The 17353-nt window shown below is 40.4% G+C and overlaps 1 protein-coding gene across 1 annotated transcript; it reads right to left on the reverse strand.

Annotated features, from left to right (window-relative positions):
* Positions 1-1203: 1203 nt before the first annotated feature.
* On the reverse strand, positions 1204-16929 carry NPS (neuropeptide S). Its single transcript, XM_061634364.1, has 3 exons — positions 16839-16929; positions 13466-13547; positions 1204-1552 (listed from the first exon to the last, which is right to left on the reverse strand). Exons 2-3 carry the CDS (start codon positions 13502-13504, stop codon positions 1373-1375), a joined length of 219 nt encoding a protein of 72 aa, XP_061490348.1. The 5' UTR covers positions 13505-13547; positions 16839-16929; the 3' UTR covers positions 1204-1372.
* Positions 16930-17353: the final 424 nt, after the last annotated feature.

A 17353-nucleotide genomic window follows, 5' to 3' on the forward strand; every position in this document is an offset into this window, starting at 1 on the left:
TCAAAAAGAACAAGACACTGTGTATTTTGGCATGTTGTATATTTTTTTGAAGTTTCACTGACCCAGAGCAGATAATGCCAGCCAACATATACTAGAGGAAAGCTGAATTATACCAAAATTTCTGTCAAGCTGGCTCCAGATAATTCAGAAAACTCCAACTCTTATTGATAATTTCTGTCACACACAAAAATGTCCGCACCTTAACATGTACACAGTTTTTATTCACATGAAAACAATAGTTGATTATGCTGTTCCTTTTCTTGCACTTTAGACAACTTAAATTTATAATGTAGATTCCACATCTGCTTTTACTAATAAAATTACTTTTGTTGTAATGCTTAAATGAGACTTTTGAAACAACCCCATGCAATGGTTAATATTTTTGCTTTGTTTTCAAAATGCATCTGATTGAATGCTTTCATAACATCATTATGCCAGCATGCAGAATTTCTTACATCACTTCTCTGAGGAAATGGCCACAAGGTACAAGTCACACAAATAATGTAACTCAGCAGATGACCTTTTCTTGCTGACAATGTCTACAATGTTTTGAGACTGCACAACTAATCAGGTCTATTTTCGTACAGCAAAGAAATAAATGGAAAGACCTGAAGAGGAAAAGAGACTAGTTTCCATTGTAGGACACCAATTAAAAAAAGGCAAGCAAAGCTCATTAGATTAATATTTGGCTCATCTCAATATATGTTTCTGTATATAGAAGGTGATCTGTAAAATGTATTGATGCATTTTCCTTGATGTCAGTAGGACTGCAGACTTGACTTGTCCAAAACATACTTCAAAATACTTTCTTGTAGAACCTACACTGAGAAAAGCCTAGTTTCTTGACACCCCTGCAAACTGAATTTGGCTTTCTCTTCCATGGACCTCCCATTTACCCAAATACCCAGTTCTGTCTGTGAATGAGATTGTACAAAAAGTGTATCATGTAAATGAGAATTGTGTTAGCAGAACTGCAAACGGGGGGGGGGGGCTAGAGACAAGCACTTCCAGATTATTTAGTTGATTTCTTCACAACAGCTTCCAAATGGTTCAAAATAAAACACAGTTTTGTGTTTTTGTGTTATATTTGTGTTAACGTATCTGTTAATAGGTGGAATTAAACTGAAAACACTTTTTATATCAATGCAAAAATGTGTGCTGTTAAAATTCTGAAAGAAATTCTTGCTTTGAACAATAATATTTGCTTCACTTGGCTTGTACCATTTCAAATAAACATCTGTTTACATTATGAACATACTGATACATTGTCTCTATAAGTTTCCTACCTCGTCTAAATTGTACTACAAACAATTTTAAGCACATCCAGTTAAACTACAGATTCTGATGTGTGGGCATTTCCTTCGCCACTTGGTTATGACTTGGCTCTTCGAAAGGAAGTTTTTTTAATTCCCGAGCCAACCCCATTCCGAAATGACCTTTTAATAGAAGACTTCTCCAGAAAAGGCTTGAACAATGCCAATTCTTCGGACCCATCCAGCTTGGCTAGGCAACTATTCAGCAGGAGGAGACAGTAATCAGATTTCCCAGACAGCTGGCAATTCAAATAAAAAGGATTATTGCTCTGAAGATTGGGGGGGGGGGAATCACAGATAAGGAAAAGCCATGTTATGGATTTATACACTTACGACAGGTGCGTATACACAAAACCATTTAGACTTAAAAAAGCATGGATGAATTTGTCTTAGCTCTAGATTAGAGATATAGAATGTCAGGTTTCTATAAGGTCCATGGATATGAAAGCACACAGCTTACCTGGAAAGATTTTTGCTATTGTAGAAATTGTGCTCAAAAGCAAGCCGTTTTTTACTGTATCATTAACAGTGCTCTATTGTTCTGGCTTTCCTTTTAAGATAGCATTCCTTTTTCCATTTTCCGTTGCTGCTGTTTGTGTATGACGAATCATTTAACCATTCTTTCTGACAGGAAAACCTTTATATAGCTAAAGCTTCAGAGTATTCTACTGATGCTTTTTAATGAGGCTTGAGGTGTTATCTTTTCATATCTTGTCTTAAGAGCTTAGATAGACTCACAATATATATCCTTTTGACACCTCATTCTTACAACACCCTTTGAATTCAGGTAGGCTGGTATATAGCAACTTACCATAGCCTATAAAAGAGCTGGCTAGAGATTGGAATCTGGGTCTCCCAATTTATATATAAAAATACCTATGCCACACTGGCACAGGTAGGACCCCAAGGTGTGTTGAGAGTTGCTCACCGTCTTTATTGAGGCCAGGTGGATGATGAGCTAGTGCCAGACAGTGCCAGAATTTAGGAGTCCTTTGCCTCCCGATACCCAACCAAGGCAGTGCTGAACCCTGTTCTATGACAGCCATGGCCACCACATGCTTTTTCTGCCACTGCATTGAGGTGTGTGGTGCCATTCACCTTCATCCACCGGACATGTTACAGCACGGAGTGGGTGGAAGCACCTTTGAATGGGAGCTAAACTTCCATTCAACAGCAGCACAGCCACCCACTGCTGGCTTCACCATGAGCAATGAATGATAGCACAGCCAGATAAGGCTGATAAGTGGCCTTTCCAAGTCCTGGGGTCCTTGGACAGTGCCTGACCTAGCAGACTGCTGGTGCCAGGCCTGAACCATTGCCCTAGGACATAGCTCCAACAATGTGACCTCTCCTCAAACACAGTGTATGGCAAAGGAAACCATGACTCTCCTTGCGAGGAAGGAAGTAGAAGATTTGTGGCAATGCTGCTGCCAGCATCAGATTCTGAGGGGACTTCTTAATGCCAAATACGATGAACCCAAAAGTAGCACAATTCAGCAAAGGGTTGAGCTGTTCATAGGGGAGGAAATGAAAGTACTCTGACCAGCAAACTTTACAATTTTGTGTCTGATAGTAGGTCTTACCACCATTTAAATTTCCTGTAATGCCCCAGAGCAACACAATGTTGGGGGCCTTGTTGGAAATGGCAGTTACGAGAACTCTAGGGGAGAGTGACCACACCATACTTGAATTCTTGATTTTAACAGAAGCAAAGGCTGAGAGTAGCCATACGCACACCCCAGACCTCAGGAAAGCTGATTTTAATAAACTCGGAACAATTGTAAGTACGGTTCCATGGCAAGCCACCCGAATAAGAAAAGGAGTCCAAGATGGGTGGGAGTTTCTAAAAAAGGAAATTCTAAAAGCACAATGGCAAGCAATTCCATCAAGGAAAAAAGGGGGAAACAGCAGAAGAAGCCAATGTGGCTTCACAAAAAGCTTAGAGAGGACCTGAAAACAAAAAAGGACACATACAGGAAGTGGAAAGAAGGCAAGACCACAAAGGAAGAGTACAGGCAGGTATCACGGAATTGCAGGGATGGTCAGGAAGGCTAAAGCTGAGAATGAGCTGAGGTTAGCGAGAGATGCTAAAAGCAACAAAAAAGCTTTCTTCAGGTACATTCATAGTAAAAGACAGAGAAAAGAAATGGTGGCAAAGGTACTCAATGAGGATGGCAAAATGATAACAGATGACAAAGAAAAGGTAGAAGTGCCCAATTCCTACTTTGGCTCAGTCTTCTCCCAAAAAAGGGCCTATGACCTCCCGGGAAACATGAAGTAGAAGGGGCAGGATTACAGCTTGAGACTGATAGACAAACAGTCAAGGAATATCTAATCAGTTTGAATGAGTTCAAATCAGCAGGGCCTGATAAACTACATCCTAGAGTATTGAAGGAACTGGCTGAAGAACTCTCAGAATCGCTGTCTACTATCTTTGCGAAATCATGGGGGACTGGTGAAGTGCTGGATGACTGGAGGAGAGCTAATGTTGTCCCTATCTTCAAAAAGGGCAAGAAAGAGGAACTAGGGAACTACAGACCAGTCAGGTTAACACCAATCCCTGGAAAAAATCTGGAACAGATTATAAAGCAGTTAATCTATAAACACCTTGAAAACAATGCAGTGATTACTAGGATCTAACATGGATTTATGAAGAACAAATCCTGCCAAGCTAATCTTATCTTGTTTTTTGATCAGGTGACCTCCCTTGTAGACTGTGGGGATGCTGTGGACATAATATATCTCGACTTCAGCAAAGCTTTTGACAAAGTGCCCCATGATATTCTGATTAACAAACTAGCTAAATGTGGGCTGGCTGGAACAACTATCAGGTGGATCCACAGTTGGTTCCAGAATCATAATCAAAGAGTGCTTATCAATGGTTCTTTCTCAAACTGGGTGGAAGTAAAGAGTGGGGTACCACAGGGGTCGGTCCTGGGCCCAGTGCTCTTCAACATTTTTATTAATGACTTGGATGTGGAGGTACAGAGCATGCTTATCAAATTTGCAGATGATGTCCCAGCTAATACCGTGGAAGACAGAAACAAAATTCAAAGGGACCTTGATAGGCTGGAGCATTGGGCTGAAAACGACAGAATGAAATTTAACAGGAATAAATGCAAAGTTCTACACTTAGGAAAAAGAAACCAAATGCACAGTTATAAGATGGGGGGTACTTGGCTCAGCAATACGACATGTGAGAAGGATCTTGGAATTGTTGTTGATCACAAGCTGAATATGAGCCAACAATGTGATGTGGCTGCAAAAAAGGCAAACGCTATATTAGGCTGCATTAACAGAAGTATAGTTTCCAAATCGTGTGAAGTACTAGTATTAGTTCGCGCTTTTCAGCACTGATTAGTCCTCATCTTGAGTACTGTGTCCAGTTCAAGAAGGATGCAGACCAACTGGAACAGGTTCCGAGGAGGGCAACAAGGATAATCAGGGGACTGGAAACAAAGCCCTATGAGGAGAGATTGAAAGAACTGGGCATGTTTAGCCTGGAGTAGGGAAGACTGAGGGGACATATGATAGCACTCTTCAAGTACGTGAAAGGTTGTCACACGGGAGGGCCGGGATCTCTTCTCGATTGTCCCAGAGTGCAGGACACAGAATAATGGGCTCAAGTTGCAGGAAGCCAGATTTCAACTGCACATCAGGAAAAACTTCCTACCTGTTAGAGCCATACGACAATGGAACCAATTACCTAGAGAGGTAGTGGGCTCTCCAACACTGGAGGCATTCAAGAGGCAACTGGACAGCCATCTGTCAGGAATGCTTTGATTTGGATTCCTGCATTGAGCAGGGGGTTGACCTGATGGCCTTATAGGCCCCTTCCAACTCTACTATTCTATGATTCTATGAAATTCAAATGGTGGCTAGGTTCAGCCACCCAGTGCTGTCAGAGATTATGATGATGATGATGATTTATTAGTTGCTTGCTACTCAACTTTATTAAAAACAGAAGTAAATATACCATAAAACAAAATAATAATTCACTAATAGGCAAAAAACCTTGCAGTTTAAGAACGTACCTATAGCCAACAGATATTTCTATCAAATTTTAAAAAGCAGGGAAATTGAGCAGCTTTAGTGAATGCACCAGGGGAGCAGGAGACCTCCTCTCTGAACTGCCCTACAAATTTGTAAAATGCAAACACAATTTGGATTGGTCTTTCACAGTCCAATCCATTTCCTGTGTAGCTTGGAAGAATTTGGTAACATGTGCCTCTGAGCATATGGTGAGTGGTGGCAACACCTGCCATCTCCAAAGATGGAGAATTACATTTTTGTATGTTTGTTGGTGTTCTTACTTTGCTCTTTCCTGTGTTACTAATGTTTCTACAGAGAATCTAACCTAGAAAATTATATTTCTCTCATTATTCTTCCTAGAAATCTGTGTCAAATTCATTTTTATTAATTTCAAAGCCTTTTTATTGGTCAATGTCATATGATGGCGAAGAGAGCCTTTTGTGTTTCAAATTGGAGGTTATGTTCTATTTCTATTTTGGGTGCATAAACAGTTGAATTTGAAATTGCAGTTTGATGGAAAATCAGACTGATTACAATATGTTGCTACTTAAGCAATGACTCTAGCTGTTGGAAAAAACAAACGTGGCCTGCCCAAGACTCATGTGCTCAACCTGCTATGCTTAAACCACTCAATTTGGTCAATTAAAACATAGAGCATACCTAGAATTTTGCTAGAATATATTTCACATCCCACTGTTTTAACTTGTGCAGACTGAGACAATTCCCCATGTTGTTAGTTGCTAGGAGGCCCCTTTCTCCTCACAGAGCTTCAGTCAGAGCAGCTGACTATTAAACCATGCTGGCCATCGGTGCCCAGTCAGGCGAACAGGAGTTTCCTAACAACTCTCAGCACCCTTCACAAACTACACTTCCTAGGATTCTTTGGGGGAAGCCATGACTGTCTAAAGTGAAATAAAGATCTGGTGTAGGTGTGGCCTCCTGATCAGCCAAGCCAAGCAGCTGTGAATCTGGCTTTTAGAACACTAACAGTTGGTTCTTACTGAGCAAGCCCGCACTTAACATTGACTCCAATGCTAAATTTCTTAAATTAATTAAAAATCAGCCGGGCATTTTTTTTTAACTTTTCGATTGCAGAAGATGAAGGTCAGAGTATGGAGCAAGGTCAGTAATAGGATTACAGGTACTCTGTGAACATGGCTGCGTTTTAATTAATTTCAACAGATTATGAGAACACAGACAGATAAAAGTCCAACAGGAGTCTGTTTTTTCTCTCTCTCTCTTTTTACACTTTGAACTTTTGATTCTCTCTGACTGTTTTGCGTATCGCCATGAAAATTTAGATAGTTGTTAAGCAAGTGTTTCTGAGTTCAGGACTATAAGTTATGTAATGTTTTGTTCTGAAATGTGTTTATGGGAGCATCAGAATGACATGAAGGTTATTTTCAATTTAACATTGTGGAATGCGAAAAATCCATGCTGGCTATAGTATACAGCCACTCTTGTGGCTGTATAATAAAACAACAACCACACCCATACAGCCACAGAAAGCTTTGGCAGCACACTAACACAAACAACATATTAGACTGCAATCCGATACATGTCTACTTGGAAGTAAGCTCCATGGGGTTCAGTGGGACTTACTCCCAGGTAAGTGTGTACTGGATTGTAGCCTTAGTCTATCAAATGCCTGGGGAAGAAGATAAGTCTTTACCTGGTGATGAAAAGATGTAAATGAAAATGCCAGGTGGACCTCACTAGAGATCATATTCCATAGATGGGGAGCCACAACTGAAGAGACCCTCTCCCTTGTCACCACCCTCTGAGCCCCCTCAGAGGAAGGACCTGGAGAAGGGCCTCAGAAGAAGACTGAAGGGTCCAGGTAGGTTTTAAGGTCTGAGTACAGAGCCAGTAAACAATCTAAAGGGGGGCAGGGGAGGCATCATTGGTGAGCTGAGGAACTGGCAGTTGCCCAAGAATTCTGTGTGCCAAAGCCTGCTATCTCATTGCTCCTGAAAATCATGTGCTACCTGCACCATTTAGCTAAATAGTAGCTGCAGGAGCCCTGGAAGCAACTGCAGCATTGAGACTCTTCTTGCTTAGGGGTAAGGATGCACTGGCTGGGTAGATCACTTATAATCAATGATCCCAGAACTAAGTACCACCCTCTCCAGTATATCTGATCACAGAGCTAGAAACCTCACAGCATACTGGTCAAACTATCTGTGTGCCTCCACCTTACTTTCTTTCCAGTGATCCATAACACTTGCACCATGCTTAATGCAAACAATCCTAGATCTACAGAGGTGTAATAATAACCAAACAGGGTTTGTAAATATTTTATAACAGAACCTTTAAAAATGTATTTTAAAGGCAAATAGACAGTGAATTGGGGGGGGGCAGAGACAATGAATGCATTAAACGTTTCATATGTTTGCAGTGAGATCCATAAAAACAAATAGCTATTAAAAATAGATGACAACTAATCAATATCCTGGCCAAAAAAATAAAGTTCATAATTATTGCATACAAACAGAAGATGGTTGTTATTTAAATGAAAGTCAATACAAGGGGAAGACTAATAGGTTCCACTTATACAGACAATGCATTTTATTAATTAAAATGTCCTTGCATAATTGTGATGATGAAACATCTTCTACATTACAATCTTATAAATACCTACCTCAGAGTAACAGAGCAATCCTAACTTCCAATCCATGCTGCTGAGGGTGAATGGTTAGGATGTGCTGGAGGGGTTTGTCCACCTGTCTCTGCCAGGCTCCTCTGTAAGAGGCCCCTGCTGTGCCCTCTGACAGAGTGGGCTGTTATCAGGCTATCACCAGCAGTGTTCCTGCTGGCAGTAGTTGGTATAAGGCCCTAAAATGGGGCAGAAGAGGGGTGGGGAAGTGGTGGAGCTGGGCTGGCCCAGCAGCCAGAGAGAACCCCAATCTGGCCCACCTGCTGTCCAAGGCTCAAGCTGGCACAGCAAAATTTGTGAAAATACTCCCCCGATCTTCTGCCCTGGCAGGCAAGAGTAGCAGCCCTTTGAATGTACCTGTGTTCCACCACTCCATTCAGTACCACTGCCCACCCCCCACCCCCAGCTGGGGATTAGGATTGCTACCTAAATCCCCTTGAACTCGCTGGGTCTTATTTTTAAGTGGGCATGTAGAGGATTGCGCTCTTAGATCTGTTTTGATCTCAAAAATGACCCTGAGTTTTCCATAAGAGGAAGCGAATGAGATACTTTTCAAAAAACAGCAGGTTCTCTACCTTGGGAAGGGGGAGCATTTCATTTTATATTGTTTTAAATTTTTAATTTTTTTTAAATTGTTTTTTAAAAAGATGTATTTTAAACTGTATTTGTTTTTAGTTACTGTAAACCGCCCAGAGAGCTTCGGCTATGGGGCGGTATACAAGTATAATAAATAAATAAACCCCTTCTCTTTTCAAGTGTATAAGCATCCTACCAATCTGATAAATGCTCCGTTAACTGCCAATAGTAAAGAATATTTCTTTGTCGACATTCATTTCCTGCTCCAGATGCCTTTAAATTAATAACTAACCCTACCACTTGGAAGGGCCCACATCAAAGCTAACTCCCCCACTGGTGTGTCTTAAATTTGTAAGTGACCCTAAGCTCAGCCCCTGGGCCCTTATTGGCTGAGAGGCCAAAGGAAAATTCTGCTATCAGCCCCAAGTTTGATCCATTTGAAATGAGGCATTCTTTTACCCTAGCACTTAGCTGTTAGTCCTAGCTTTGTAAAACCAACATCAATGCAGAGCCAGATGATGATGATGTTGATCCAAGGTGCTCAAAGTGGTATACAAACATGGTTTGAAAATTCAGACATAGTTTTATTCATTTTATTTTCTATAAAGATTGTCTTAATTTGTTTTAGCAATAAAACTACCTTTTCTAGTTAAATGCTCTAGACTCAAGCTCTGTAATGCCCACGTGTATAAAAGCCCATATATTACTTGTCTGAAGAGGAGTAAGTCCATGCGACTTTGGAAAGAATATTCCAAGAGCAGAGGGAATCGTAAAATTGTCTTTAAAGTACTCTCAAAGTATATTCTCATAGGAACTGCCTTAGACTCAGCTTTTTAAACTTAAAAATAATGAGGGGTTTTTGGTTAAAAAAATGTGGTGCTTGCTAAAAGTGCTGTGGGTGCCAGCACAAAATGGTTGCCCTGGGCTAGAAATGGAAAGATCCGTCACTTTCGGTTCTCTCAGTTTCTCATTTTTCCAATCTTAAATTCAGTTCACATTTCTGCAGCAATCTGCATTTTTTACAAAAACAAAATCCTAATGAAAATTCTCTAGAATTTTAGAGCGATTTTCTCCTGATAGACCCATTTTTGTAGGCAGCTTTGATTAATGTACACATTTTTGCAAGCAATTTTTGTCATATAATGCATTTTGTATGTTATTTTCACTCATATATTCATTTTTATGCACATTTTCCTCCTAACATATCCACTTTTATAAACATTGGTAGGTTGGATAACTGCACTGCAAATTCAGATAAGTGCAAATTTCAAAGAATGGCTGCATTCCAGTTCTCATATTGTTTTGAAAAGTGTGAATTTGATAGATTCAGCTTGAAATACAAACTGAATAAAATTTCTTGCTAATCCTTATCCTGGGCAGCCAAACAAGAGGTGCCAGTACTCCGTACCAGTGAGTACCATCACAAAAAGCACTGCTAATACTGTATTTGGCCATTTGTACATCTTGCCCAGCATTGTCTACTGCATTGACTGGCAATGGGTTTCAGGGCCAAACTAGATATGAAGTTAAATGTGCCTTTGCATTGGAAGATAGCGGCTTCAAAGGATGGATTTTATTCAAGACTGAAGATGGGGAGGAAAGGGTTAAATTGCCTGTCCACACCTGTGGAGAGCCTGATAATTATCAGAGAGCACCCCCCCCTGCCAGGGCTATTTCCATTTTTAAAAACATGTTCATGTTAAATGCACAACATCATGTCTAGTTTAGCCCTCAGACAGGAGTCTTTCCCAGCTCTTACTGGAGATGGCAGCAATTCAACATGGGACCTTTTGCATGCAAAACATGTGCAGGACCACTGAGGTATGGTCCTTCCTCTCTCTTAAGCACTCTTCCAGGGGTATGCCCTATCTTGCAAGGAGAAACAGTCTATAGGATGCTGCCTGGAAGCACTACCATAATTTCATGGTAAATTCCAGAGGAGGAAGCTGCAATCAGATTACCTATGAACCTGTGTAAAAGGAGTGACCAAGCTCCATTCTGTGACTGCTTCATGACAATGTTATACATGGCTGGAAGAAGAAAAGTGAAGAATAAAGACTTCTACAAGATATTTTCTAGCAGTGGGAAATACAGAAACACAGGACTTAATTATTGCAATAAAACTACCTTCTAATTGAATATTACAAAGCATCGATGATTATCCTGGACGATATACCTGCTTTTTCAGTGCTAATTTCTTTTGATTCACAGAAAATTAATTTATTTCACTAGTCATTTGGCTTTGGTCCAAAGAAACTCCAGAGCAGCTGGATATTTCTGTAGACTGTGTGCTTGGAGATAACTGTGCCTAGTATGTGAAGGAACCTTACCATCTTAATGAATGCTCATACCATTATTCTACTGCTGGTTGTGATGCTATTTCCTCCTACTTGGTACTCCAAATCCACACTAGAAATCTGTTTCAATCCATGAATTCACTTTTGGATATTGATGATGATAACTACTGCAACAACCAAAGGAAGCCAACCTTTTGGTTGTGCCACATGCTGTAGACAGTCATCTTATGACCACTTGAAATGGGCTGTGGTGACACCAACCTTGTGGAACAGTCTCTGCCTAGAAATCTGTCAGGTACCAACAATGCCAATATTTTGTGGGCCATCAAAAGTGTATCTGCTTTAGGGTTAGGCAAGAATTTCGATTCGGTTCTCATTTGAAGCTGAATCTATCAAAGTCACACTTTCTGAAACAATATGAGAACCAAAACACACTCATTATATTATGAGAAATAGCTTGCAAAAATGTGTACATTAGTCAAAACCGCCTACAAAAATGTGTTTTATTAGGAGAAATTTGCACTAAAATGTGGAGAACTGAATTTAAGATTGGAAAAACGAGAAACTGAGAGAACAGAAATTGACAGATCTTTCTATCCCTAAACTGCTTACACAGGACTTCCTGGACATCTGATATTTTAACGCCAGTTTCTATTGATCCCAGATGGCAGATGAAAAACTTTATAGTGTATGGCGTTTAGGATATTTTAAAGAGAGTTATGTTGTACATTGTCTTAGTAATTTCTCATTTAAGTATGGCATATAAATGTTTTAATAAATAAATAAAACAATACTATTACTGATGATGATGATGATGATTTTAAAAGGAGTATGTAGAACGCCACTGAAATATTCCGACATATATTTCCTATTCCACCCCACTTCTAGTCATTCTTTAAAAAGACATGACAAGTTGCAGCTTTGGTCACATTCACACTGTACATTTAAATCACTCTTATACCACTTTAACTGTCATGGCTACCACAAAAGAATCCTGGGAACTGTAGTTTGTTAAGGGTGCTGAGAGAAGTTAGGAGAGTTGTTGGCTACAATTCCCAGCACCCTTAACAAACAACAATTCCCAGCATTCTTTGGGGGAATAAATCATGATTGCTATAGTGGTATAAGAGAGCTTTCGATGACTGGTGTGGATGTGACCACAGTATGGAAGCATATGCTCATGTGCATCCCATTTAAAAGCAATGTGGATAGAAGGCATCAATACCTTCACTTGAAAGTAAGTCTCATTAGTTTCATGGCCAAACTATGTGTGATATGGGAGGATCTGTGACTGAACCTACCAGTCTTTTTCTAAATGCACTTGTGTATGGGGCAATTTGGATAGGATAGGAGCAAAGAGCCAAATTCCTTCACCAGGCTAATTCCCTGATACAACTCACTTTCTAGAGCTGCTCTTAGCCCCGTAGGGAAAACATGCAGGCACAACAGAAATGTATGTATGTTTTCCTCTATGCAGCTGCTGGGTGGTGGTGATTTGTACCAGGAAATCAGCAGCAGCAAAAACGCCCTCAGTTGTAGGGAGATGGATGCAATGGGTTGCATCCAAACGTTATCTTCCTCCAATAGATGAATCATTCTCAGGGAAAATGAATTCTTCCATCTGTATTAAGTTCTCACTTCTGCAGAACGGAACATATAATGGATGCAATCCATTTTATCCCTCTATTTAGCATGGGAACCCCAGATTGAAATCCTTCCTCAGCCCCAGGAAAGTCTCTCTTTGTCCCTTCAGAGAGTTGTAAATATAAAATATAAATTGCAAAACACTGAGTGCAACATGAAGTACACTGTTTCCCCAAATTCATTAATAATCCCAGTGAAACTTTTGAGTGTTCATTCCTGGAATTAAGCAAGTGGTGAAATATAATCTTCCTATAGGAATGTTGTGATGTTGTCCATAGGGTAGCTTTAATGTGATAAAAATGGCCCAGATGGATAAATGAATTTCATACTGCAAATAACAGCTGTCTACATATTTGTAAGCTATGTTATTTCCCCACCCCAAGAACAGATTGTCTAATGCTAAGGTTGTGCTGCTAGCTTTCCATCCAATAAGACTGTGGTACAAAGCATAGTGTGATATAGAACAACTGTTTCAAGTTAATAAAGGCATATGTGGTGCGATCCTATACAGGTCCTACACATGCTTACCTGGGACCCACTGAATCTAGCAGAACTAATTTCAGTTCTAAGTAAAATACAAATAAGATTGCACTGCTAGATATATTGAAGAAGAGCGATGAAAAGAAGAAGAATCCATACTAAATCAAGTTTATAGCACTGAACATCTTAATTCTCAGTTTCATGCTTCGATCACTGGAACAGCATCCCTCGTATAAAGTGACTACAGTCTGGATTCATGGAAATCAATAAGTGGAAAGTGGTTATAATTTTTCTAGATGCACAAAATGCATAACAGAACGAATCTTATGTAAAGCTAAAGTTAAAACATCCATAAAGAGCATTTGATCAAATAAAATTGATCATACTGGTACTTAAAGGAGTGTTATATGATATTTTAAAAGTTAATCACATAGTATATCTCTTGCTAAGTAAGGTTTATTACTTACCATAGATGGGGCAAGAGGGTAACACCTCCACATCTGCATTGCCGAGAACCACAGAATTAATATAACATTTAGTCTGAAGAGACTGCAACAAAACAAAACCCACAGATTGATTCAATAGTCATTCGGAAGACAAAAAGTGATTCATGTACAATGCTATTATTTCCCAAAAAAAGTGTAGTTACCTGATCATTTTTTTGTTTTGTTTTATAAAATGTTCAGCTGCAAGTGGAAATTCACAGCTGTAATATGCACATCTCTTATCTTTCTCGCTAGTAATTTCCTAAACAACCATTTTATACTGAGAGTTCAGAAGCAAAAATGTCACCAAATCACATTTAAGTCTGACTAATTGGTCACTGGTTGGCCTTTATTCTTGCTAAATGGAGGTGGGGGGAAGGCAAGGTGCATCTTCATTTCCAGGATGAAGATACCAAGTGACCAGACTGACAACGTTGCCATTCAGAGGCCTTTAGAATCATTCACATCTAGCTTGTATCTGTGTGGGACAAATTGTCAAAAGTTACCATATTTTATACAGATACACACTGTATGCTAAATTGCCACTACCTACTTGGGGGGGGGGGGAGAAAATCCTTGGCCAATTTATTTTGTCTGAAGCAAGGATATTTTAAAGAGTTTTATTTCACTGTTGATAGGTATTTTTAGTTGATATTTGCACAGTACTTTGCCTACCTCCCTGGGACGCAATTATTAATATGAATGAAACTAAATCTGCTCAAATCCTAGATATTCAGTTTAGCAGGTCTGTCATGAAGCAACCTGAGCCAGCCCTAAAGTAGTGCCACTCCCACAGATCTGGGCAGGAACAGATCTGTCCCAACACCTTGGTGAAGGAGGCGTGTTGGGGATGGAGAAAGAGGCAAGTGGCCTTGTGCACATTGGAAACTGGGGAAATGTTGCATTGTGCCTTGGTAAGGTGGCCCCACTTGCACCATCCATGGCACTTCTAATCAGCCACAGTGTTCCAGTGCAGTAAAGAAAGAGGCAGTTGAGCATGTGTCCTTGGGCACAGAGTGACAATCCAACACAGGACTTGAACTGTATGTTTTTGTGTAAATTGCCTGTTCAGCCATCAGTCCTGAGCTACGTGTAAAGCTGCAGTCTCTTAAAAAGCATGTGATAGAATCCATTAAAAATGCAAAAGCCCTTCTGAATAGAAGAAGTGGAATTAATCCAAATTGACAGGAACAGTTTGGGATCAGCTTGAGTGACACAATGTGAACTCACATCTCCACCCCCACCCCAAGAGATGTGCACTATGATTCATAAAGTTCTTGGCATCTGTATGTAAATGGCCCACTTTCCCTTTTAGAAGGACTTCCATATTTTAGAAGTATTTGTTATTTTCTGGTTTTTGTTTGTAATATTTTATGATACTCATAAACCACTTTTGATATTTTTTTCATCCTAGAAATGTCAAGTGGTAGATAAATTATCTAAATAAATAAAAGCAAAACTCTTGTGGGAGGGGAGAAAAACAAAAGTTGAACACTGAAGTCACCAGTACAGGGCCAGCTGTTGTGCAGGCAGAAGTCTGTTGTGTGACTGGAATAGCACTGTTGGATACAACCTATGTAGCTATATGCAGTTCTGCTTCATTGACATTGTACTTTGCAACCAGAATCAGGAAATAAGAGGCAAGAACTAGGGTCACATTTATTTGTGACATCTGCAGGCAACTAAACTAATTCAATGCTTTGGGTGAGTGAAAAGGTGCACAAAGCAACAGGCATGACAGGGTCACAGCCCCTCTACTTGGACCGCACCATTAAGGTAAATAGGGAGGTCTTCCTGACCCCACCTCCACTCAGGGTTGGACCCTCCATATCTAGGCAAAGGGCACCACAGCTTCTAGCACCTGGGTTCCAAAGATATCCATAAACCTTAAAGGGTGCCTAGGGGTGCTTCCCAGTTCTCCTAATTCTCTCTTAATTCCCACACCTTCCTGACAAATGTGACCAATTAACCTATTTAAAATCACTGGCTTTCTAGGCCCTTAAATGCAGAATAGATGAGAAAACATAAGAGGCAAAGCCAATCTACAGACAGGCAAAAAATTCCTACTTGGTCCCAAAGCAACTGGAATACTGCTGTACTGCCATCAAGAGGTCTGGGTGGGTGCCAGAAAGTCCAAAAAGCCCAAGAAGGGCCTGGCTGGGGCTTAAATAGCCCCATATGGCCCTTCCCAGCATTGGTGTGTGTGTGTGTGTGTACATGAAACCTATATCTTTCCTCTCCCTGGCCTCCCACAACAGATGCTCACCAGCCACCATGTTACATGGGCCAAGGGAGTGTCATATTGGGCAGTATTGAACTAAATTATTGCACTAGCACAAGGAGATTTTCCACCTCTCCTCTCCCAGTGCACACCCCACGCCATGCCCAAATCTGCTCTGGAAGCTTGGGGGAAAACCCAGAATAGTTTTAGGGTATAGAGGGAGGAGAATGTTGCATTACTGAAGGAAAAATCCTTGCACGGACAGAACATTTGACTTAGCACTATGTTAAATACAATCATTTGATTATGAAATTTGGACTTTATTGGTACAGAGTGTACTGTTATTTTTTTGTTGCCACAGAATACACACACAGCCACATAAATAAGATATTGGTTCACAAAAATTTAAATGATTTGCCATGTTCCTACTATAAAACTCTGCAATCTCCTCTGCTAATACTGAGCATTTGGCAAGCTCTTGAGTGGAATGAAGCTTCTCTGTCTGTTTCTCAAATTGTCTTTCTCTGTTGTTTTTGTATCTTGCTAGGATTTCCATTATCACAAAGTCAAAATCAGAACTGCAACCTGTCAGTGATTGCTTATTTTCCATTTTGCACCCTGTGATGGTCCAAACCCAAACAATTGTCTCTTCCATTTTCTGAAAAGCAAATTCCAGAAAACTAGGAAGCAAATTTGTGTTTATGTCCTGTAAAACGCAATGCAATGTTTATATTGAGATACCCTGCAATTCCAATAATATAGTTCCGTGAGGCCCAAATTCATGATGAAGATGAAAGTCACTATGAGGTGACATGACCCACAGAATTTTGTTTGTCATTTTTTAAGGAACAAAGAGGAAATATCCATTTGCTAAATGTTTGGACACTAAATACATACAAACAGCCCTGCTAGATCAGACCAAAGGCCCATCTAGTCCAACATCCTGTTCTCACAGTGGCCAACCAGGTACCTATGGAAAGCCTGCAAGCAGGACCTGAGTGCAAAAGTACTCTCTCCATTTGTGAATCCCAGCAACTGGTATTCATACTGCCTTCCACAGTGGAAGGAGAACATAGCCACTGACAATAAAGATAGCTGCACAAGACATATGGTGCACATAGCTTGGGAGCTTACCTGTTCCACACCTGACACTGTATGTGATATCAGCTGTGGGGCAAATAAAGACATGGCTGGAAAGGAACCATCAGGAGTCTCCCAATTTTTCCTTGGCATGCAGGGGTTGCATTTGGCATCTTTTACATTTGGCACCAAATACAGCCCCTCTCAGGATCAGTTGCACTCTAGAATTCCCAAGTGGGAATTGCCCAAGTGCAGCCAATCCCTGTCAAAATCAGGAGTTGCAACCAGCCCTGTAAGCAAATCAGACTTGATTGCAACACCCACTGAGATTGACTGCATTGATTTTCCTTTGCAGCCTGGTTTGAGTTCAAGCCCATCTTCAAAGGGAAGGGCTTTCTTTGCCCATGAGGTTTGAAAATGTACAGTGTGGGCAAAGGAACCATTTTTCCTTGGCAACCTAGCAAAGGAGAATGCTTTTTTTGCCCATGAGTCTTGATTTTTTTTCTTTACAGACCTGCTTGAATTCAGTGTTGGTCTGCAAAGGGAAAGGCTTCACCTGAGGTCAGGTC

Source organism: Rhineura floridana, chromosome 7, assembly GCF_030035675.1.
Source record: "Rhineura floridana isolate rRhiFlo1 chromosome 7, rRhiFlo1.hap2, whole genome shotgun sequence".
Lineage (NCBI taxonomy): Eukaryota > Metazoa > Chordata > Lepidosauria > Squamata > Rhineuridae > Rhineura > Rhineura floridana.